Below are 24171 nucleotides of genomic sequence, written 5' to 3'. Positions count from 1 at the left end.
AACTAACCAGGAATCAGTTTTTGAAGTTCTTATAGTGCAATACAAGTGCAATGACATCATTTTTCTACAATTTTGCTTTCCAGAGTATTCATGTTGCCAATAGAAATGCAAGTACTGACTCCTGACAGTTTCATTCAACAGATGCCAGGACAAAGTTCAGCATTAATGCTTGGTTCCAGTAATGACATTAAAATACAGCTCTTGCTATTAAAAACAAAAAAGCCACACCAAAACGTAAGTTGCTCAGAAACTTACAGCATCTAATCAGATATTCTTTCAACAAGTCAGAGATTACTACTTTCATTTTAGCAACAAACTTATGCAGAATTAAAATCATTGAATGGGCAACATATATACTCAATCACCTCTGTATACAAAGTAGATTCACTTACTTTATCGTGGTGGGCAAACTCTGTGCTTGCTGCTGAGTGCCATTATTGATTGTGCTGGCATTTTTCAGCTGGTTCATCTGTTGCTGAGTCTGTATTCCACTTCCTGGGCCCCCACTGGGTTTTATAGGGCCTCGCAGTTGCCCATTCTGACTAGTCAGACCCATAATAACAGGGTTTTCGGTTCTTGTGGTGCTCATTCTCTTATGTATCCTTTTACTTTTTCATATATTTTAAACTTCAAAACTTTGAAAATCAGTAATGAAACTGTAAAAACAGTTTATTAGGCTCTTCAAAATGAAGAGATAAGTCTTGCTCAATGTATGAGTCCTTTTATTGCAGCACAGGCAAGCGTACTTGCGAGTCTTTGAACAGTCAAGTCACCTGCTCTGGATGCACCAAAACCACTTTCTTTTAAAAAGGAAAAAAAAAATCCTCTAAACAAAAGTGAATTATTTCCAAATATATTCAGGTCAACCTGAAATAGCAAAAAAAATGGTTGTCAATTTGAAGAGTTAAAAATGTTAACTTTCCCAGGCTTAAAACTAATATATAATCTCTTGCATTAAAGAACAGCTGCACAACAGATTCCATGAGAGCCCTGAACTAAATCAGAACAGCTATAAAAGCATAGGGCAAAGTCTTGCATACAGACTCATTGTGTCACTGGACAGTGGTTTACTGGTAACTTTCCTGCATCTCAGTCTGATTATAATGCACCTCTCAAAGTGAAGCAAAAAGGGTACCAAATTTGGAAGATTGAAGTTGTTTTAAATCAAGAAACACACACTTGGGTATAAAGGATTATTATAAATGCAGATGACTACCATCACACATTCTTAGACTTTCCACAAGATAAGAAAAACTAACAAGATGACAAAACTCATGAGGCATAATTATAAATAAGGGTGGCAGAAGGCAAAAGATTTAACTTTAAGCCAAATGGTTACAACAGGGTTTCCCAAATGGGACCCTGACCTAGGCAGGCTGTCCAATGAAACGTCAGCCCATGTTTCCGGGAGCCCAAGTTTGGGTTTTTTACCCAATGCACTGACACCAAGAATTACTAAACTATTTTTATTCAGCAGTATGATGGAAATTACATGGAGAATTTGGGTCTTACCTGCTAATTTCCTTTCCTTGAGTCTCTCCAGACCAAGCCAGACGCATAGATAATACACATTCATATAAGCAGCAGGTGGAGACTGAGAACCAATGGTTTATGCTATTCCCTATAAAGGGTTCTATGCAACCTACAGTTAGCTAGCATTATCTTAACAAAACAACCGTTACACCTATTTCCCCTTCAAAGCAAGGAATAAAACAGAAAATCCAACTGTAACAGAACAGTGCGTTTTAAGTCTGTAAATTGCCTTTATTAAACCTTGAAGTGCATTTCTCTAGTTTGGCCAGCAAGTGGTGCATGTTTTATGTTAAAGATGTTATAGAAAAGTGAATGCTCTCTTTTAGTTTCACTCAGCGAATCTACAGTACTGTGAGCAGTAAACTTGTTGACTGGGCTCTGATTAGCTAGAGTTTGAAATAATTCAGCTGTTGCTGGCTATTGCTTCAGTCTTAGCCCGGGAGAAAAAAAAAAATAGATCTCTTCGCTGAGGCTGGGTAAATTATATGTCCTGATCTCCCCAGGCACTTTCTAGGATGTATGCAAATGTTTAGTGTTATAATTGATCCATATTTCAGTTACCTGTTATTGTGTACTAATTGCACTATTTTGCTCCACTGTTCAATTTTAAAAGACAAACAATATTTAGTTCATTGCCTCTGTCTGGACTGATGATGAATCCTGGTGGTTTGTGTGTTGGGTCTGAGTACTTTCTGGGAACTGTGGGACCACTGGGAGTGTGGTCCAAGTAACCTAGAAATCACTGGGGATAATTTGAGAGCAGGAGACTCGCTCAGAGGCAGTTATGACCCAGTAGGTGGGAGGAGGGTGTTAGTATAGAGAACAAGTGGCAGGTACAGGCGGGCCTGAGCTGTGCTGGGGATAGACCCTCTATGTGGCCTTGGGGTAACCCCAGGCGGGTGGCTAGGTGTTTCGTGACACCAACAATACATTACTTGGCAGAACTGCAACTTTGCAGTGCTCAAACTAGTGGACCCATTCTCTAGCTCTAACACAAAACTTTCACCAGTTCTCTTCTCCAAATATTGTGGGGGGGGGAGGGGGAGGGGGGTTCTGGACTACTCTAGAAGATCCCAAGGTAAGGACATAAGCAGGTCAAGACTTCAAAATTTCTCCTTCCTCACCACTCCTCCAGAACAGCCTAGATACCTGGGACATGCCAAAATGGTACCTAACAAGGGAGGAAACTAGCCAACCCTGCGAAGAGGATGCTCACTGCAAAGGCTGCGTTCTGATGCACCTGCACATCCAGCCTGTAATGCCTCACAAAAGAATCCAAACATGCCACTCTACAAATCTGAGGTGGCATCAGGATGTGTTCCGTTCATGATGAAGCTTGCCCGCTTCTACAATGCTTCTCAACCCAGTCTTCCAGGCATACTCAAGTTAGGTTTTCAGGATATCCATAAAGCATATGCATGCCAAGGAGGAAGTATATTCAAAATCTCTCTCATACATGTTCACTATGGATATCCTGAAAAACCAACTGGCTGGGTGTGTCCAGAGAAATGGATTGAGAACTAATGCAAATGCTTTTCAAAGCAGTGGATACCAGATGACTCTGCCTGATGTACGCCAAAGCTATGGCCTCTTTAATCCAGCAGCCTATCAACACTTTAGATGCCACTTCTCCCTTTCTAGTCCTTGCAAAACAGGCAATCCAATTTGTCTCAACTTCTCTGTCCTCTTAACTGTGCAAGAACTCTCATCCAACCTATTCAGCGGTCTTGCTTTCTGGCCCTTCTGTCTGATGAAACACTGGAAGACAGAACAATGTGAAATTGATACCACCTTAGCCAGAAAGCAAGTAATCAGCCATCATTTTCACCTAGTCCTGTGAAATAACCAGGAAGGGCTCTCAGTACAATAGAGCTTGCACCTCTTGATAAACTCCTAGCCAAAGTACCACTAGAAACTATCTTCAGTGTGATGTGCTTCAACACTTTCTTCAGAGGTTCAAAGGGCCTGCACGAAGATCCTAAGGCAGAACCACCAGCTGTTGCAGGGGTCTGAAAGATGTTTTTTTAATTTCAATGTATTTGATGAGAAAGATGTTTTTTAGTTTCATGTATTAGACATGCACCTGCAATTAAGGTTTTAGATGTGCAATTGATGAAAGATTTTTTTTTCTTCAATGTATTAGATTCTCTCTTCTGCGGTAACCACCTGGAGAGAAGAGACCATTGACGAGGTCTCACGTGCACCCTAGCCCACGGCACAGCTTCTACTGTCATCGCCATGGAGCCCAAAACCTGCACATAATCCCGCGAACACGGGAGCGAAGACTGCAGAAACCAACGAATCAACATCTGCAACTTGAGAATCCTGTATTGGGTGAGAAACACAACTTCTCTGAGTGTCGAAGCACACTCGCAGAAAATCCAAGGACTTAGATGGCTGTAACCGACTCGTCTGCACATTCACTACCCATCCATGGGACTGAAGGAAATTGACCACTCTCTTTGTGACCTGAAGACTCTCGCTGTGTGCTCTGATCAGCCAATCGTCCAGATAAGGATGGACCAGAATTCAGTCTCTTCTGAGGGCTTGCTGCAACCACTACCATTACTAGGGAGAAAGTGCATGGAGCTGTTGCCAGACCAAAGGGCAATGCCCAAAACTGAAAATGCTGGCCGAGAATTGCAAAGAGCAGGAACCGCTGGTGCATGGGGTGAATCGGAATGTGGCGACATGCTTCAGTGAGATCTAAGGCCGTCAAAAACTCTACATTCCGGACCGCTACTATGACTGACCATAGAGTTTCCATACAAAAGGAGGAGACCATTAGTGCCCGATTGACTACTTTGGGGTCTAAAATGGGTCTGAAAGAGCTTTCCTTTTTGGGGACGATGAAATAAATGAAAAGTGTCCCTGCCTAAGCTCCGATGGGGTGGGGGGGGGGGGTCTGGACAAATAGCCTGGAGGTTGAGAAGCCTTTCCAGAGTTCCCTGGACACCCACTTTGAGACGAGAACGACAAGGGGACTCCAGAAATGCATCAGAGAGGCTGCGCAAACTCCAAGGCATACCCTTCTCGAATAACCTCCAGAATCCATTGGGCGGAGGTGATTTAGGCCCACCTGCAGTAAAACTGCACCAAATGCGCCCCTACAAGCACTAGAGACTGGGCCCGGCCACCTTCATTGGGATGGACAAGCAGGGATTGGAAAGAACTCCCCGAGTCTCTGCCCCCTCTGCGAGCTCCCCAAAAGGACTGGGACCTCTGGAAAAAATAGGACCTCCGAGTTTGTCTGTTTATTCGCCCGAAAATGACAAAAATCACAACCCCAACCAAACAAGCTGTGCCTTGAGAGCTTAGGCCTATCTTCATGAAGTCTCGGAACCTTAGTTTCCCCCAAACTACGAATCAACTTATCGAGGTCCTCCCACAATAATAAAGGAGCCCTGAAAGGGAAGCTTACTGAGCTTAGACTTCGAGGGTGCATTTGCCACCCAGCCTCGCAGCCAAAGAGACCTCCTCGCAGCTACTCCTAAAGCCATCGACTTGGCTGAAGCCCGCAAGAGATCATACAAAGCATCGGCTAGGAAAGCTGAGCCCATCTCGAATTTAGCCACCTCAGCATCAATGGCTGATAAATCACCCAAGGACCTATCAAGGATCCTGACCACCGAAAGAATGCTCTGGCCACTAGGGAAACGCAGATGGCCGCCTGTACAGCTAAGGCCGACACATTGAAGCTGCTCCTCAGCAACGTTTCCATACGGCGGTCCTGTATGTCCTTAAGTGCCGTGCCCTCATCAACAGGAACAGTATTCCATTTGGTGACCGCGGACACCACTGCATCCACTATAGGCAGTTTTAAAAGAGATTTGTCTGCCTCAGGAACCAGAGACATACCATGGATTTAGCCAGTCCAAAGGCCACGTCAGGAACATCCCACTGTGCCTGAATGACATCTCTGACGTCCTGATGCATAGGAAAAGTTCTGCCTGGCTTACAGACCCCTTTGATTAATAAGTACATCTTGCATGGCTCTGAAGGAGGAGCGTCTTCTTTGTCAAAACACAAGGTGGAGGAAAACAAAGAAATTAACTCCTGCAAGTCCTCTTTGTGAAAGATCTTTAGAAGGATCCTCGCCAGGAATAAAGGGATCGGATTCTGAATCCCCCCCCCCCCCCCCCGACCAGGATCCTCACCCAGATTGTCTGCCTTAGAGAAATCCTGGTCCTCTAAAGCTTGCATATCTAAGCCTGGGTCAGACCCTAGGTCAACCTCCAGAGCCTCTATGCCTCTGGCTCGTTTAGCGGCTACCAACTGACAATCTGAGGGTCTCTTTTCTGAAATCCCAGGAGAAGGGGAAGCCTGCTGTAGCATAAAGTCTTTGTACATTTGCAGAACAAATTCTGGGTGAAAGCCAGCCTCTAACCCCACAGAAACACGAGAATTACAACTTGGGGAGCTTTTCGTTCACCGCCTGACAGTTGCCGAGAGCACGTCAGGACCCGACTCTGGGGTTCCCTGGACAGCAAAGAGCCACTAGAACCCAAACCACGCCAGAGCTTCTCAGCCATAACGAAGCCGTGGTGCACTTTTTTTTTTTCTTTTTTCAAACTAGCAACTCCAGCAGGAAGGAGAGAGCAGCTGAAAAACAAGCCCAGGAAAGCCGATATGCCCCTGAACACTTAAAGGACAATGACCCAAGCTGCACAGCTATTTTTTTTTTTTTATAAAAACTTTGCCGAAACTTAGTTCTCTTGTGAACCAAAAGAAAACGGCTGCCTTTCCCTGCCTAGGCACACTTCCCCTGAAGAGGCTAAGGCTCAACCAGCACAGCACTGAAGACTGTGAAAGGGAGTATTGGGGTAGGGGGGTGGGGGGGGACCCAGTCACCCAGGTGTAACATCCCCGAGGCTAGAATAGCCCCCCCCCCCCCCCCCCCCCCGCAGACCTCAGCTTTCAGAGAACAGGTTATTCTATACAGCCCAGGCGCACAAATCTAAGCTAAAAACCCACCTTTTTGATGCTGCTTTTAACTCCTAACCCTTACTCACTTGTTCAGAACCCTTATTTTATCATCCTCACTTTAATATTCCCTTATCTCTTGTTTGTCCTAATTAGATTGTAAGCTCTGTCGAGCAGGGACTGTCTCTTCATGTTCAAGTGTACAGCGCTGCGTATGTCTAGTAGCGCTATAGAAATAAGTAGTAGTAAGTAAGGAAAAAATAAAGGACTCGCCACAGAAAGGAAGGAAAAGAAACTTCAGAGAGACTGAATGGCTCACAACCTTCCACCTGCTGGAGACTGAGATTACTGGATCTTTCTAGTCCTACCGAGGGCTCTTATTCGCTCACTCTCAGAATTCTAATTGAACAGTCTCCACCTGCTGGAAGGCATGCACAACCCATTAGTCACAGTCTGGGCCGGTCCGGAGGGATGCTAAGGAACTTCAATTTATCTACAACCCATCTGAAAAGCTCTGACTGATTTACAGCTTAAGCATAAAATACAAACACAAGATTAAAAGAAAACTTAAATTGATGACATTTTTATTCTCTTAAGGACAGGTATAATTCAGGGTGCATAGATACTAATTTCCAAAAGGGAACCAGTCTTTGACCTCCTATCAAGGACCACTACCAAAAAGGCTACTGGCTGGGTTACAAAGAAAAGAACAAAGAGTGGAGTATGAAACCAGTCACCCATGACACCTCAGATTTAGAATAATTATCATAAATGGCAGAGAACAGGGTTGGGGAAGGTTGTGATTAAGCTGGAAGAGTGGAAGTGGAGAACGCAAGCAGGCATACAAGAGTCATCTTTCTGAGGTGGCAAACACATGGATCTGCTCTCTAACAATAAAAGTGTGCAGGAGTATCATAAATATTAATAAGATGTAGAACAAAAAGTATTACCTCTTTAATCCATCAAGAAATCACCACTTTAGAAGCCGCTTCACCTTTGCGCTTACTAGAAAAAGGGACAAACAGATGATCTGACCAGCAGAATTCACTGGTAATCTCCAAAAAATGCAGAAGAATCCACCGCACATCCAATAAACATAACCAGGAAAAATCCTCGGAATACTGGTCCCTGCGAAACAAAGGCAGAGAGGGAGATTCAGATGAAAAGCGGAGACCACCTTGGGGAAAAAGGATGGTACGGTACGCACCATAACCCCTGCCTTGGAGAAAAACAAGAAGGGCTCCCTGCAAGAGAGCTTGAATTTCCGACACTGCGTGCAGACAAAAGCGCAACCAGAAAAAATGGTTTCAGAGTAAGATCCTTCAGGATGGCCTTCTGCAATAGCACAAAAGGTGCCCCCTGCAAAAGGCCGAAGCACCAATTTAAGGTTCCACTCAGGGCTAGTGAAAGAGCAGGGGGGGGGGGGGGGGGGGGGGGGGGGGGGGGGGGGGGGGGGGGGGGGGGGGGGGGGGGGGGGGGGGGGGGGGGGGGGGGGGGGGGGGAGTATGCAGCCAAATAACCCCCTTAATAAACCAGAGTACATCAGGATGAGATGCCAGAGAGGAGCCTGAAACTGTCTTCAATAACAGACTAGTGCTGCCGGTTGCACTCTTAGTGAGCTGACTGACAAACCCTTCATCAACCTCTCCTGCAAGGAGGACAAATCAGTGAAAGGTAAGCTTGAAACAGAGACCAAGCTCTGTCAGAACAGGACTCAAAAACTCGCCAAACTTGTGCATATGCTGCTGATGCAGACCACTTCTTAGCGCGGAGCAAGGTAGCAATAACCTCAGAGTGCCCCATCTTCCTCAATCTCAACCTCTCAAGAGCCAAGCCGTAAGACCAAAGGGGGAGAGCTCTTCCAAAACCAACAGACCCTGGCACAGAAGTCCCGTCTGTAGACAGACGGGACGATCAATTAGCAGTGCCACTAGATCCGTGTACCACGGACACCAAGGCCAGTCCAGAGCTACCGGCAGAACTCGTCCTTGATGACACTGAACACGGCAAAGCATTCGCCCGAGAGACCACGGAGGAAACATGTAGATTAGGCCAAAGTCTGACCTAGGCTGAAGGAGAGCATCAATGCCCTCTGATCTAATGAACTTTCTCCTGCTGAAAACCTGGGGGCTTTCACATTTTTGTGCATCGCCATAAGGTCCATCACTCAGACTCCCCACTTTTGCACCATCAAGCAAAAGGCTGGTTCCGAGATGTCCCATTCACCTGGGTCCACACTGTGACAACTGAGAAAGGTCGGCTGTTATGTTCTACATTCCCACTATGTGCGCTGCCGACAGCTAGGAGAGATGATGCTGCGCTCAAATCATCAGCAAGTCCTCCTCGCTCGCCAGAGTAGTACTGTGAGTGCCGCCCCCCCCCCCCCAAACGGTTGATATAAGCCACTGCCTTTCTGTTATCAGAAAGCACTTGAACCGGCTCCCCCTCCACTAGGTGTGACAAAGCCCGGAGAGCTAACCACTCCATCCAGGGCTCCAACAACTGACTGACCACCAGGATTCGGTCACCGGCCAAAGCCCTTGAGCATACTAAGACCGACAATGCACTCCCCATCCAGAAAGGCTGACATCGGTACATAAGTATTGCCACACTGGGGCAGACCAAAGGTCCATCAAGTCCAGCATCCTGTTTCCAACAGTGGCCAATCCAGGTCACAAATACCTGGCAAGATCCCGAAACGTTCAATACATTTTATGCTGCTTATCCCAGAAATAGCAGTGGATTTTCCCCAATTCAATTTAATAACGGTCTATGGACATTTCCTTCAGGAAGCCGTCCAGACCTTTTTAAAACCCCGCTAGGCTAACCACCTTTACCACATTCTCTGGCAACGAATTCCAGAGTTTAATTACATGTTGAGTGAAGAAAAATTTTCTCCAATTAGTTTTAAATTCACTACTTTGTAGCTTCATCGCATGCCCCCTAGTCCTAGTATTTTTGGAAAGAGTAAACGATTCATGTCTACCCGTTCTACTCCATTCATTATTTTATAGATCTGTATCATATCTCCCCTCAGTCGTCTTTTCTCCAAGCTGAACAGCCCTAGATGCTTCAGCCTTACCTCATACGGAAGTCATCCCATCCCCTTTATCATTTTCGTTGCCCTTCTTTGTACCTTTTCTAAATTCCACTATATCTTTTTTGAGATGCGGTGACCCGTACTGAACACAATACTTGAGGTGCGGTCGCACTAATGTACCAACAGAAAGACATAACATTCTTATTTTTGTTTTCCATTCCTTTCCTAATAATACCTAACATTCTATTTGCTTTCTTAGCCACCACAGAACACCAAGCGGAGGGTTTCAGTGTATCATCAACGACGACACCGAGATCCCTTTCAGTCGGTGACTCCTAACGTGGAACCTTGCATTATGTAGCTATAGTTCAGGTCCTCTTTGCCACATGCATCAATTTGCACTTGTTCACATTAAACATCTGCCATTTGAATGCCCAGTCTTCCAACTGGGAATGGCCAAAGGAAGTCCGAAGAAAGATTCTCCTCCTGCACCAACCAGCCCAAACTGGCCTTCACTACCGGTAGCCACCGAAGGCGTAGCTCCTTGAGGTCCAATACTGCGAGATCATGACTGGACAGTTTCCATGCGAAAATGATGGACCTTGAAGCATCAGTTCACGAGGTCCAAGACCAGACAGTATGAACCCTCCTTTTTGGGAACCACAAAATAAATTAACACCCCATCCCCCATTCTTGGTACAGGATGGGAACAACCTCCAACTGAAGCAGACCCTGCAAAGTGGACCGCACTGAGACCCGCTTGCGGGAGCTGATGCACGGGGAGACCAAGAAGGAATCTATGACGGGAGAGGAAAACTAATCTGTACCTGTCTCGAATAATATCCAAGACCCAATGGTCTGACATGATCTTGGCCCACTCTTCGTAAAAGAGAGACAGGTGTACCCCTATGCTGGGAATGGAGTGGTCCGACAAACCATTATTGTGAAGGTCGCAGGGCAGCAGGGACTCTAGTGGAAGTACCCCGAGCTCCGGATGAAAGGACTGCTTCTAATGATACAGAGACCGTTGCGAAAAGCCAGATCCTCCCAGCCGATACTTTTTGCTCTCCTTGAACAGCGTCTTAGCTGGGCCAGCCTTCCCTGAAGGATGGGGGTTTGTCCTCTGGCAGACGCTGATACTTGGAAACCCCTGGATCCTTCACAAGCCTCTCTAAGTCCTCCCCAAATAAAAGCTTGCCCCCTTAAAGGGCAGCCTAACCAGCCATTGCTTAGAAGCTGCATCTGCCGCCCAGTGGTACAGCCATAAGCAGCTTGACACTACAGCCAGGGAGATCTGATTGGCAGACGTCCGCAGCAGGTCATATAAGGCGACCGCCAAATATGCCAGGCTGGTCTTCACATCTGGAAACTCCAAGGGAGGTTGAACTCCAATCTCCAACATGGCATCAGCTGCCTGCTGGACCCACAATAGACACACACGGGCTGCATAAGAGCTGCAGAATGCAGCTCGTAGAGCTAGGACCAAGACCTCAAAGGAAAGCTTGAAAGCTGATTCCAGCGTGCGGTCCTGGACATCCTTAAGAGCTATGCCTCCTTCCATTGGTAAAGTAGTATTCTTGTGACTGCTGCCACCAAGGTATCCACTCTCAGCAAAATTAAACAGTCCAGATCCTCCTGGGCCACCGGATAGAGACATCGCTTTGGCCACCTGTAGGCTAGTCTCTGGTGTAGCCCACTGTGCAGGTATGAGTTCCTGCATAGCCTCATGAACTGGAAAGAGCTTCGGTGGCCTGCGGGTACTGACCATCTTGGGTTTTGATGCCGCTGTGGGCTGCACGTCAGGGGCTGAAATATTTAAGGCTTGCAAGGCCTTAGTAATGAAGCTCAGAAGCTCCTCCTTATGGAAAACCCAAACCGCTGTGAGGTCATCTGGTTCATCTCCAATCAGCTCCCCCTCCTCAATGCCTTCTAATTTCCGTAAGAGGCGGGATGAGGCCCAACAAATCCCCTCTGAGGGGACTGAAGACAAAGGAGAAACGCCCCATCTGAAAAAGGCTCCAAACGCCGCTACTTGGGTCCCCCAGAGAGTCCAAGGAGATTCCAAGCAGCTGCAATGCAGCTCCCAAAACGGGCTGCACCTGCTTTACATGATAAGTCTTGTCAACACAAAGTCAAGGGAAAGGGAAAGATCTGGTTCTCCCTCCCCTGGACAACCCAGAGGCACCCAGCACTCAGTCCCCACATGCAAAGACTGACCCAAACCAGAGTCGGCTCCCTGCAACAGAGTTCCCGCCACTGCGCATGAGCCACACAGAAATCCAACATGACCACTGACACCGCAGCAGCGAAAGGAGGAGCTGGGCATAAATCCTGATCACGGGGAAACACTTACACTCAAATCCGCCACTGTACTGACAGGCTCTCAGACAGAACAACCGAGTGGACAAGCTCCCGATGCTGTTTGCCGTTTATTGCAGCGGAAACAGCGTTTAACAACCTCTGTAGCCATAAAATAGGGACCTAAGTGTCGCATGACAGATCTCTTAAAGAGAAAAGACACCCGTTTCAGCCCAAGAACAGGACATTGCCCTCGTAGAATGCGCTTTAAACTCTTCAGGGCAGCAACCACCCTGAAAGCAGATAAGCAGAAAAATGAGTTCCTTAAGCCAGCGAGCTATAGTGACATCTGTAGATACTGCCATAGAGCCCTGCGGACATCCAAATGGCGCAATTGCCCAAAGGAGTCCGGAAACTCCTCCTTACAAAAGGAAGGAAGAAAAATGGGCTGGTTCAGGAGAAAAGCTGAAACCACCTAAGGCAGAAAGGAAGGCACCGTACGAACAGTTACCCCGGATTCTGAGAACAGTAGAAAAGGATCCCAACAGAAACGAGCCTTAAGCTCAGACACTCTTCTTGCCAACGTCATTGCCACTAAAAAAAAAAAAAAGTCTTGAGAGTCACATCCTTCTCAGAAGCCTGTTTAAGAGGCTTAAACGGAGATCAATGGAGCGCCTTCAACACGAGCCCCAGGTTCCAAGCCGGACAGGGCAACCCCTCACTCGTCTACGCTTAGCAACAGCCAAAAGCTCGGGTGAAGAAAAAGTCTCCAGCAGACGCTGGGCTATCAAGAACTGGCGGCAACCCAGTCCGAAAGGGATTGTCAGGAGCCTCAAGCAGTGCTCTTTTTAACATAAAAACCTTATGCATCAGCAGCACAAATTCAGGGGAGAAAAAAACTCACCCTGTGCATCCACCCCCACATTGGAGGGAGCGGAGGCAATAGCTCCTCTAGAACCCTCAAAACAAGGCGTCCCTCTGCACTCAGACCCCTCCGCAACCGCAAGGGTCGAGTCACACGGCGCCTCCAAGATGGTGCCCGCTACCAACTCCATTGGGCAGGAAGAATCACCGCCCACCATGCTCATGCCAGCATTAGCATCAAGGCAGCATGTGCTGCAAAGCCCCGCTGCTGATCTGCGTTTCCCACAGTGGGAGCAGTGCTTAACCCCTTCAGCAGCCATCAAATACAGAAAAAATGGCGCCTTCGCACCAAAACTTACCCCGCACAGAGAGCTGTCAGCAGGAACCTCCCCGGAGGAGCTGGGCACCACTCTCGCCTCAGGAGACCGAGTCAAACAAGCTTCGGTCAAGCTGCACCAAACCAGGAGCTCTGTGAGGAAAGTTAGAGGCAGGCAGCCACAGAGGAACGGGGTAAGGCAGGGACAGGGAAAACCAAGTATGCCTTTAAAATGGACACCACCAGCCACAACACCCCCTGCTCTACTGGCAAAGCACAGGAGCCTCCCCAGGCAGAAATCCAGGAGCTGAGAAAGCAATGTCCACACCTGCTGGGAGATAAAGATATACTGAAGGCAGAGGGGGCTGGGCGTCCAGGAGCACCATGTGCTTTCAGTGTTCTCTATCACCACCTGCTGGTAGGCAGATACAACCCATCAGTTAATGGATTCATCTGCAGTTGATGACAAGGAAATTTATATTTATTAACTGCCTTTATAAACTGATTAATCCAGTATGATTGTCTAGGGTGGAAGGGGAAGCTTCCTTCGCTGTACTCCTACCTATCCGATTTCTCCCGACACACAGTAGTATTGCAGCGATCTCCACTCAGCTGGCATGTAATTTTGCACAAGCTTCCATTCAAGGGCTTGCATAAAATGAGACATCACATTAATTGGCAAAAGACAGACTTGCAGGTCTGTTATGTGCCAGGAATAGTTCTAAGACATTTTTCCTACAAAAATAAACAAAGGCTTAATGTTCACAGCATACTTTTGACAGTTCACCTGCATCAAACGGGAAAATTAGGTTCTTACCTTGGTAATTTTCTTTCCTTTAGTCACAGCAGATGACTCCATTAACTGATGGGTTATGTCTGCCTACCAGCAGGTGGAGATAGAGAACACTGCAAAACCATAGTGCTCTATGGACGGCCAGCTCCATCTGCCTTCAGTATTTGAAAACTTCCAAAGCAGAGTGTATCCTCCAAAGTAGAACATGAACTTTCCTCACAGCGAACGAATGCCCCAGAACAGGAGCAATAATCACACAAAGGAGGGACGATCTCAACCTCCTGTAACAGAACAGTAAACAGAAATCCTGAAGACTTGTTTTCCAACTTCTCCCAATAAGGAACATATCTGCAGGAAAAACTGAACAAAAAAACAGATTCAGACAGGGTGGGATCATGGATTCATCTGCTGTGTCTAAAGGAAAGAAAATTACCAAGGTAAGAACCTAATTTTCCTTCCTTGTCATCAGCAGCAGATGAATCCATTAACTGATAGGATGTACAAAAGCACTCCCTCGTTAGGACGGGAATATGCCACTCCACAAGCAAGCACTTGCGCTCCAAACTGCGCATCCCGCTTCGCTGCAACATTCAGCCTGTAATGCCGGACAAAGGAGAGCTTAGAAGCCCAAGTAGCCACACTACAAATCTCAGGAAGAGAGAGTGCTCCTGTTTTGGCCCAAGAGAAGGAAATCGCTCTCGTGGAATGCGCTTTTAAACGCGTCAGGCAGAGACCGCTCTGATAGCAGATACGCAGAAAAAATGACTTCTTTGAGCCAACGGGCTATAGTGACCTTAGACACCGGAGACCCTCTTCGAGGACCTGACAACAAGGCAAAAAGGTGATCAGAGGTCCTGAAGTCATTTGACATTTGCAGATACTGCAAGAGAGCCCTGCGAACATCCAGAAGATGCAACTGCCCAAAAGATTTCGGAAACTCCTCCCTAGTAAAGGAGAGCAGATAAATGGGCTGGTTTAGGTTAAACCCTGAAACCACCTTAGGCAGGAAAGAAGGTACCGCACGTACCGTTACTCCAGACTCTGAGAATAGTAAGAAAGGGTCTCAACAGGATAGTGCCTGGAGCTCAGACACCCACCTCGCCGATGTCATGGCCACCAAAACAACTGTCTTTAGAGTCACATCCTTCTCTGAAGCTCGCCTCAGCGGCTCGAAGGGCGAACACTGGAGAGCCTTCAACACCAGCCCCAGGTTCCAAGCCGGACATGGCAGCCGCACCTGTGGGCGGAGTCGGAGTGCCCCTCTTAGAAAATCGGGCAATGTCCGGATGAGCGGCCAGGGACAAGCCAGAGACCTTCCCTCGAAAGCATGCCAATGCTGCCACTTGTACTCGCAGGGAATTGTAGGCCAAGCCTTTTCGTAAACCATCCTGCAAGAAGTCCAGTATCGGCGAGACTGAAGCCCGCGTGGGTGTGATCGCCTTTGAAACACACCAAGCCTCAAACTGGCACCAAATTCGAGCATAAGCAACGGAAGTGGACCGCTTGCGGGCCTGCAAGAGAGTGGCGATGACTTTGTTAGAATAGCCTCTCAATTGCACCCTCTCAAGAGCCATGCCATAAGACCAAAGCGGCAGGGATCCTCCATGGTCACCTGTCCCTGTATCAACAGGTTCGGCACCAGAGGCAAAGGAAGAGGGGCCTCCACCAGCATCCGCCAGAGGTCCGCATACCACGGCCGCCTGGGCCAATCCGGGGCAATGAGAATCACCACTCCTCGATGTAGCCGAATTCGCAGGACTCGCCCTACAAGGGCCACGAAGGGAACACATACAGGAGGCCCGAGGGCCAGGGTTGAGCCAGCGCATCCAACCCCGCCGAGCAAGGATCTCTCCGTCTGCTGAATAAGCATGGGACTTTGGCATTTGCACCTGACACAATTAGATCCGCTACGGGCGTTCCCCATTTGGCACAGATGCCATTAGATCCGCTACGGGCGTTCCCTATTTGGCACAGATCTGAAGAAACACTTAGTCTGCCAGTTCGCACTCCGCTGGGTCGATTTGATGCCTGCTTAGAAAATCGGCTTGCACGTTGCTCTGACCTGCTATATGCACTGCAGAAAGAAGCTGCAGGTGTAGCTTGGCCCAGTGGCAAATCTGAGTGGCCTCCACGGCCAGTGCCCTGCACTGAGTGCCGCCCTGTCGATTTATGTAGGCCACCGCTGTCGTGTTGTCTGACAGAAGTCTGACAGCCAGCCCCTCCAGGGTCTTGTGAAAGGCCAGAAGAGCCTGGAATATCGCTCTCAGTTTCGAGCGATTGATGGACCACCCCGTTTCCGCAGGCGTCCACAGACCCTGGGCATAGCTTCCCTGGCAATGTGCTCCCCAGCCGACCAGGCTGGCATCGGTTATCACCAGGCACCAGGAGGGAAGCGCCAGTGGCATTCCTCGCCGCAGCATGCTGTCGGAGAACCACCCACTCCATACTGAGCCGGGCCGCAGGGAGCCACGTTAATCTGCGCTGATAAACCTGGGACATGGGAGACCATCGTTGAAGCAGGGTAATTTCCAGTGGTCTCAAGTGCGCTCTCACCCATGGCACTACCTCCACAAGTGGCTGTCATCGACCCCAACAGCTGGACAAAGTCCCAAGCTCGCACGCAAGGCATCTGCAGGAGCAGACGAACCCGATTCTGAAGCTTGCACCACCTTTGGTCAGGTAGAAAGACAAACCCCGATGCCGTGTCGAACCGGACCATCAAATATTCTAGACTGAGGGGGTCAGGTGACTTTTGGGTATATTGACGACCCAGCCAAGAGACTGCAGTACTGAGACCACTCTGGCTGTGGCCAGACGACTTTCGTCTGCCGAATCCGCTCTGATGAGCCAGTCGTCAAGGTACGGGTGAACCCTGATACCCTCTCGCCTGAGAAAGGCAGCTACTACCACCATTACCTTGGAAAAAGTGTGGGGAGCTGTGGTGAGGCCAAAAGGCAAGGCCCGAACTGGAAATGCTTTCCCAATACCGCAAACCGGAGGAACCATTGATGCGGGGGCCAAATAGGAATGTGCAAGTAAGCTTCTTTTAGGTCCAGAGACGGGAGACACTCTCCTGGTTGAACTGCTGCAATGACGGAGCGCAGGGTTTCCATGCGAAAATGCCGCACTCTTAGTGCCTTGTTGACTGACCTTAAGTCGAGGATCAGTCGGAAAGACCCGCCTCTTCGAGGCACCACAAAGTAAATGGAGTAGCGACCGCAGCAATGTTTGGCGGGAGGCACCGGGATCACCGCTCCGAGGTGCAGTACCGCATCGGGACTCCAAAAACACGTCTCTCACCGGGGCACTGAATTCCAAACGGTAACCTTCTCTGATCAGGTCCAGGACCCACTGGTCTGAGGAAATCTTGGTCCATTCCTAGAGAAAGAGGGAAAGACATCCTCCTACTGCAGGAATCGCGGAATGGACCTGCGCCCCGTCATTGGGGGGGGGGGGGGGCCACACCTGAACTCCAGGCCTTGATCCGGCTGCTGCATAACGCTTGTCCGAGCAAAAGGAGTTCCTCTGCTGAAAACGGGCACGTTGAGAAAACCCAGCAGAGCGCCCCGGGCGATACCTGCGAGCTTCACGGAAGCGAGGTCTGGAAGAGGAGGGCCAAACAGACCCCTTGGAAGAAGGCCTCTGCCTATCCTCGGGTAACCGCTGGGGCTTAGGGTCCCCCAGGTCTTTAACAATTTTCTCCAGCTCCTCTCCAAATAACAGGTGGCCCCAAAAGGGAAGCTTCACCAGCCTGTGCTTAGAGGCCATGTCAGCCGCCCAATGCCGTAGCCATAGAAGGCGGCGGGCAGCAACTGCCACAGACATCTGTTTAGCCGAAGCTCTGACCAGATCATAGAGGGAGTCAGCCAAAAATGACAGGACCGACTCCATCCGCGGTGCAACCTCAGCGAGGGACTCCGCACCATCCGTGGGCTGCTCCACTGCCTGTTGTAACCAGGAAAGGCAGGCCCAGGCAGCCTAGGAACTGCAAATAGACGCCCTTAAGGCGAGGCCCGATATTTCAAAGGACCGTTTCAATGCAGATTCAAGCCGCCGGTCCTGCATATCTTTCATGGCAACCACTCCCTCTACGGGGAGGGTGGTCCTCTTAGTCACCGCCATGACCAAAGCGTCCACTTTAGGCATCCCCAAAGGGGCCAAGTGCTCCTCACTTGAGGGTAAAGCTGACCCATAGCCTTGGCCACTTTCAAAGGCCCATCGGGTTCAGACCATTGAGCTGAAATAAGCTCTAGGATGGAGTCATGCACAGGAAAGGCTCGAGCAGGCTTCTTAGTACTCGCCATCCTCGGATTACCAGAGGAGGCCTTGCCCTTGGCAGGATCAATCGAGAGGGCCCGCAAGGCGTCAGAAATGAGCGCTGGCAGCTCATCGCGGTGGAAAATCCTCACCGCATTGGGATCATTCAGATCCGGTGGCAAACTGGCACTTTCCTCTGGCTCATCAGACCATGAGGCCCTGCCAGAACCCTCAGAATCCACACCGCCTACCACGGGGGAGGGGGGAGGAAGTGCGCCACTCTCCGACGGGGAATTTAGCCGTCTATGTTTAGCGTCCTTCCAACGCTCGGGGGAAGCAGCCAGCCCCAGGCCATCAACACCCGGGGGGAAAACAGGCAGCAGCGCAGTGTCAGACACCTGCGGCAGAGCTCTTTTCAGCATGAAGGCTTTATGCATTAAAAGCACAAACTCCAGGGAGAAAAACTCACCCTGACCCTCCGTCTCCGAATTAGGAGCAACGGCAACAGGAGCTCCTCTGGTAGCCTCTAACCGAGGCGTCCCCCTGCACTCAGACTACTCCGCAACAGCGAGGGTCGAGACATGCGGCGCTTCCAAAATGGCACCTGCTGCCAGCTCCATTGACCGGGAAGAATCATCGCTCGCCATGCTCGTACTATCTCTAGCATCTAAAGAGCACGTCTTACAGAGCCCCGCTGCTGATCTACGTTTACCACAACGGGAGCAGCGTTTAACTGCTTCAGCAGCCATCGTCCGCCGGACGGAATTATATAAGTAAAATGGCGGCTTCGCGCCAAAACTAACCCCGTTCGGAACGGCATCCGCGGGACCTCCCCGGAGGAGCTGGGCACCACTCTCACCTCACAAGACCGAGTCAAACGAGCTCCGGTCAAGCTGCACGTTGAAAATAGCCTCAGAATAATTACGCAGAATCCATGCATACTTTTTTTTTTTTTACACTTTGAGGAAAGTTGGAGGCAGGCAGCAACAGAGGTACTCCGGTAGGCAGGGGGATGGGTAAGGCGGGGAAAGGGCGAACCTAAATGCCTTCAAAGTGGGCACCACCAGCCACAACACCCCAGCTTCAACTGGCAAAGCACAGGAGCCACCCCAGGCAGAATTTTTCCAGGAGCTGATCAAGCTAGGTCCACACCTGCTGGGAGATACAGAAATACTGAAGGCAGACGGAGCTAGCCGTCTATAGAGCACTATGGTTTTTCAGTGTTCTCTATCTCCACCTGCTGGTAGACGGACATAACCCATCAGTTAATGGATTCATCTGCTGCTGCTAAGGAATATTGCATTATATTTAAAATGCTTGGGAGGGGGGGGGACGAGGGGGATCAATTACTGAGAGACTCATGACATTAGTACATGTTATTTGCTACAACGCCCATTTTATACAACGGCTCCTGCGCCATATGTAGCACTAATGGTATTAGCAAAAAATAACCTATCATTCCTGCTCTTATAGCACTCACCCTGGAGTGTGCATTATACGATATGCTCACAAATAAGCACACATCACAGCGAAGGACATGAGAATCAGACGATATTTAAGTTAGAATCTTTTATTCACATCTACAGACAACAAGGGCCTGTTTCGGCAAAAGGATAATTGATTGTCCAGTTGTGCGGTGGTAGTTTTGTCAAAAAGTGCCTAATAATTACAGACAACAAAAACTTTATATACTACCATTACATACAATAAGAGAATCCAGAAGCAGGCCCTTTGGCCTAAACAGGCCTGTGTTGAGTGTGTGGATGAGAATAAAGGATTCTAAGTATCGTTCTTTCTGATCTTTTTCTCCTTTGCTGTGGTTGTGTGCTGCTAATGACAAAAAAATTTCCTCTGTTTTGGTCAGTCATGATCACAAATAAGGTAGGTCTTACAATTTCATTATCTCCGAAAAGAAACAGTGAAATTATGCCTAAAAGATAACACCTCTAAAACCCAAGTCAAATATATCATTTTAGGGGTGCAGGTAACCCTGATGGTTATGCAACTCTATAGAAGTTAAGCACAACTATATAATAACCTGCACCAACAGTGTCGCTTCAATGGCATAAAATCGCAAGCTTGTTCTAATTTGCTGCTTCTGTGTTTGTATTTTGTCTACTCCTAGATTTCCCCATGCTTCAGACTGATCCATTCGATCAACGACCATCTACCATTCACAAAAATGTTGAAGACCCATCTCTTCAAGAAAGCTTACCCTAATGACCCAACTTAACTTTTTAAGCCCACCCACGATTCCTGCCCCAACGATTATTATACCTTTGACCGTGTCTCACAATCTCCTTATGCTCATTCCTCAATCTCTTCCTCTCCATCCTTCCTACTCCTTACCCCTCCCAATCTCTTCTCCTTTTGCTCATCCTATCTTTGTTTACCTCTCCATGCTCAATTTACATAGCCTCAAAACCCCACTACTACTATGTTTACTACAACTTTTAACATTCTCCTTCAAGACTTTGTAATTCTATTTACTATATAAGCCGCTCTGAACCTGCTATGTATGGGAAAGCGTGGGGTACAAATGTATTAATAATAATAATAATAATCTTTCCTGCTTCCTGCACTGCTGCCCATGCTGATTCCATTCCCAAACTGGCTGCCATGATCTCTGGCAGCAATGTTGCTCCAACATGAATGTTTCGCTTACAGTTTATCAAAGAGACCCTCATTTACTAAACCAGATCCATCCTGCCAATACCAAAGCTCTTAAGTCGTCTGACAACTTAAAGAGCTTTAGTATTGGCAGGATGGACCTGGTTTAGTAAATGGGGATCTCCTTGATGAAGTGTAAGCAAAACTTGATTCATGTCGGAGCAACATGCCCCTATATTGACATTTTTGCAGATAAATTAAATTTTAAAAATTATGAAATTGACAAATTAAAGAGACTAATCTTAAGCGGAATATACTGAGTTTGCTATAGAGACTGATGAAGAGTTTGATGGGTAATGCTTAGCAGTATGAAATTGAGCCATTAAGTTCCATCACAAAGGCCTCTATTACTATAGCAATTGACAAAAAAATTTTGCACACACTAGTCACATAGATATTAAGACTGTTTATTATTGAGGCTAGCAGTGCATAGTTTACAGCCTAAAACTTGCTTATGCACCTAGTGCTAGGGGCAACCCTGATGACTCCACAATAAGAGACTGGACAAAAACGAGATTCAAGAAGAACAGTAAGGTAGAAACCACTGCTATCCAAGTGTATCATCAATGCTCATCTCACATTTGCAAACACACATCTAAATGATCACCAAGTCTTCTATGATAATGTTCTATGGACGAGTCAAGTGTGAAATTCTTTAAACAAATATAGCATTCCATGGTAAGATCACCATACCTGTAGTGGTACTGCGATGTTGTGGGGATGCTTTGCTGGAAGACTTGCTGCTATTAAGGAACCATGAATTCTACACTGTACCAGAAATGACCCCTCATCTGTCCATTAGATAAAGCTAAAGCATAACTGGGTTATGCAGCAAGACAATGATCCAAAACAGAAAAGCGGAGAAAAATTAAAATGTTACACTCGTCAAGTCAAAGTCCTGACAAACCCAACAGATATGCTGTAGCAGAACCTAAAATGAGCCATTCATTCATGAAAACCTATAAATGTGTCTTTATTAAAACAATTCTTCGAAAGACTGGACTCAATCCTCAACAGCCATGCAAAAGCACAATATTAAATTATAGGAAGTGTTTGGTTGCAATTATTGCTGCTAAAGGTGGTGCAATCAGTTGCAAAGTTTAGGGGACAATTACTTGTTCACATGGGTGATATGGGTATGGATAAATTATTACTTCATTTAAGGAACAAGTTAACATGTGTTTAACTCAGATTCCCTTTGTATAAAACAGTATTACATTTTGTTAATCCATTCATTGTGACACATATGCAATAATAGGGGAATCAGGATGGGGGGTACCTTCACATCAACATATCTAATCTTACAATATTATATGAGGTCAACTTACAATGTGCCATTATATCCAACCCTATACTATGCTTAGTGGGTTGCTTCAGTCACACTTCAGATTCTTTTCCAGAATTAAACTATAAATACATGCTGACCTGTAGAAGTCTTTGTTCAGAGTTCTTTTCTCTTAAATACATTTGTCTCACAATTATGCCACCTATCCAAGTCTTCGACTGCTCACTCTACCAGATTTTACTACCATTGTGGTGCCCATACCATACAGCTCTTATGAAATGAGCATACTGTCCATCATCATAGAAGGTGCTTTTTACCATTTTGTGGCTATGGAAAAAAACAGCTGACCAAAATAAATCTTAAAGCACACAAGCCAAACACACAATGAGAAAACAAGAGGACATTTTAAGTTCTCCCCCAATACGCCTTTAAATGACTTGAATATATATTGTACCCTAGCCTAGCTGATAAAATTAAAATGCTTTCCCTACACAAAGAAGCAAACTGACACCACCACTAAGAGCATCTTTCCCAATATAAGTAGTAACTATGTTTTAACTGCAAGTTCTTAAAAAAAAATCTGTATACACTTCCAAAGTACTTATTAAAAAAAAACCTTCATATTGTTTCAGATGGTACATTCTACTACTAGTGACTCATGTTTTTACCTAAACAAAAATTAAAATTAACATGCAATAAAATAAAACATTAAATATATAAAGCAAGTATACTCTAGCACTAGCATTAACACTGACAAAATAATTTATTTTTAAAACAAGTTCACAGCAGTTCCACCATGAAATGATGTCACTACCTGAAGAGCCTTTTTTTTTTTTTAAGTGCCACCCACAGCATTACTTAAGACTATAAAAGAAAAACAGGCAGAGACTTCTTTAAACGTAGTTATTTACAAAGTATTAATCCAGAGGTACCTTTAATTTCTGAACAGAGCAAGTCACAGAGACAATTTCTAGGCCTAAGTGACCCTCACAAAAAGAAACATACTAATTGTATAGTAATGTACCTAATGACTAAGCATTCTTCCACTGAAAAATCAAACCAATATCTGGAAAGGAAAACAATAAGCATACACTACTTTCTCGAGATAAAACTAAATATATTTATTTTGGAAATGCAGTGTGTTTCACAATAAGCTATGCAAGGCGCCATGTCTAATGGAACCGAAATAAATGTAATTTTTTTAAACTCTACTGTGTATTGAAAGGCATGTCTACTTTTCTGTTTCAATACTGCCTCTGATGTGCCCGCGCAGCAGCAATTCGACTAGTCTTAATATCATAAGTGATGTTTTCAACTTCGTACAAAAAGGGACCGTGCCATGAGCTAAACCAATCATCTAGCCCTATACGTGTAATTTATACGGCGTTATCTTTAATATCAGAGTTCTATAAAATCAGAAACGGAAATCGTAGTACATTTAGAAAGGAACAAAAAAAAACAAAAAGAGAAATATATCAACTTGGGGAACGATACAAGTCACGCCTCCGTAGGCGAAGGAGCCCGTGTGGCCTCGAAAAAGCTCACGTACAAAGGAGCCCCCCCACCGCAGGACAAGGGCGGGCAGTGGCACTCCGAGGAAAAGGCAGAGAGGGGCCTAGCTCCCAAATAAACCACCACCACACAGAAAAGACAAGGCCCACGGACTCCCCAAGACACATACTTCCCCCACCCCATACACACCGGCTGCAGCGCCGAACAGGTCCGGACAAAGCCAAGCACGCGACGTATCGGACACCCTAAGCCAGAACGCGCCGCCCCCCAAGCCCCATCGCCAGCCACCCTTCGCACATTTACCGAGGTTTGGACCAGCTCGCTCCGCGAACTTTCCGCGTCAAGTAGTAAGGAGCAGTTCCGGCCTCCAGCTGGTTAGTTGTTTCTTTTTCTTTTTTTTTTAATATGTATATATTTCGCTTGTTTTCTTTTTCTTTTTCGCTCGCTCTCTTGTTTTTTTTTTTTTTTTTAAGTAAGTTCTCTTTTCTTCTTTATTTTGACTCGAAGCTACAAGATGGCTTCCTTCCTTCCTCCTTTAAACCCTCCCCCGCCGCGTCAGCTGATTCTACCGCCGGTGACGCGGTAGCGCCGCGCGCGGACTAATTAACCACGGACAACAGCTCTTTTTAGTATTGAAATTGCGGCTTTCTCTGACTTTTTAATTCGGAGTTACTTGCTTC

The 24171-nt window shown here is 47.0% G+C and overlaps 1 protein-coding gene across 4 annotated transcripts in view; it reads right to left on the bottom strand.

Moving 5' to 3' along the window:
- Positions 1–23933, bottom strand: part of DDX6 (DEAD-box helicase 6) — a 143276-nt gene extending 119343 nt beyond the window's left edge. Inside the window, exons 1-2 of one of the 4 annotated variants that reach the window (XM_030220455.1) lie at positions 23789–23933; positions 393–867 (exon numbers count right to left, since the gene is read on the bottom strand). In XM_030220455.1, the coding sequence (XP_030076315.1) occupies positions 393–589 (197 nt within the window). In that variant the 5' untranslated portion in view covers positions 590–867; positions 23789–23933. Of the gene's footprint in view, positions 1–392; positions 868–7406; positions 7428–23680; positions 23702–23788 lie in introns of those variants that run through there. The other 3 variants (XM_030220454.1, XM_030220456.1, XM_030220457.1) reach the window with 3 other exon arrangements.
- Positions 23934–24171: the final 238 nt, after the last annotated feature.

Source organism: Microcaecilia unicolor, chromosome 12 (genome assembly GCF_901765095.1).
Source record: "Microcaecilia unicolor chromosome 12, aMicUni1.1, whole genome shotgun sequence".
Lineage (NCBI taxonomy): Eukaryota > Metazoa > Chordata > Amphibia > Gymnophiona > Siphonopidae > Microcaecilia > Microcaecilia unicolor.
This window is presented reverse-complemented; position numbering and strand designations above follow the sequence as displayed.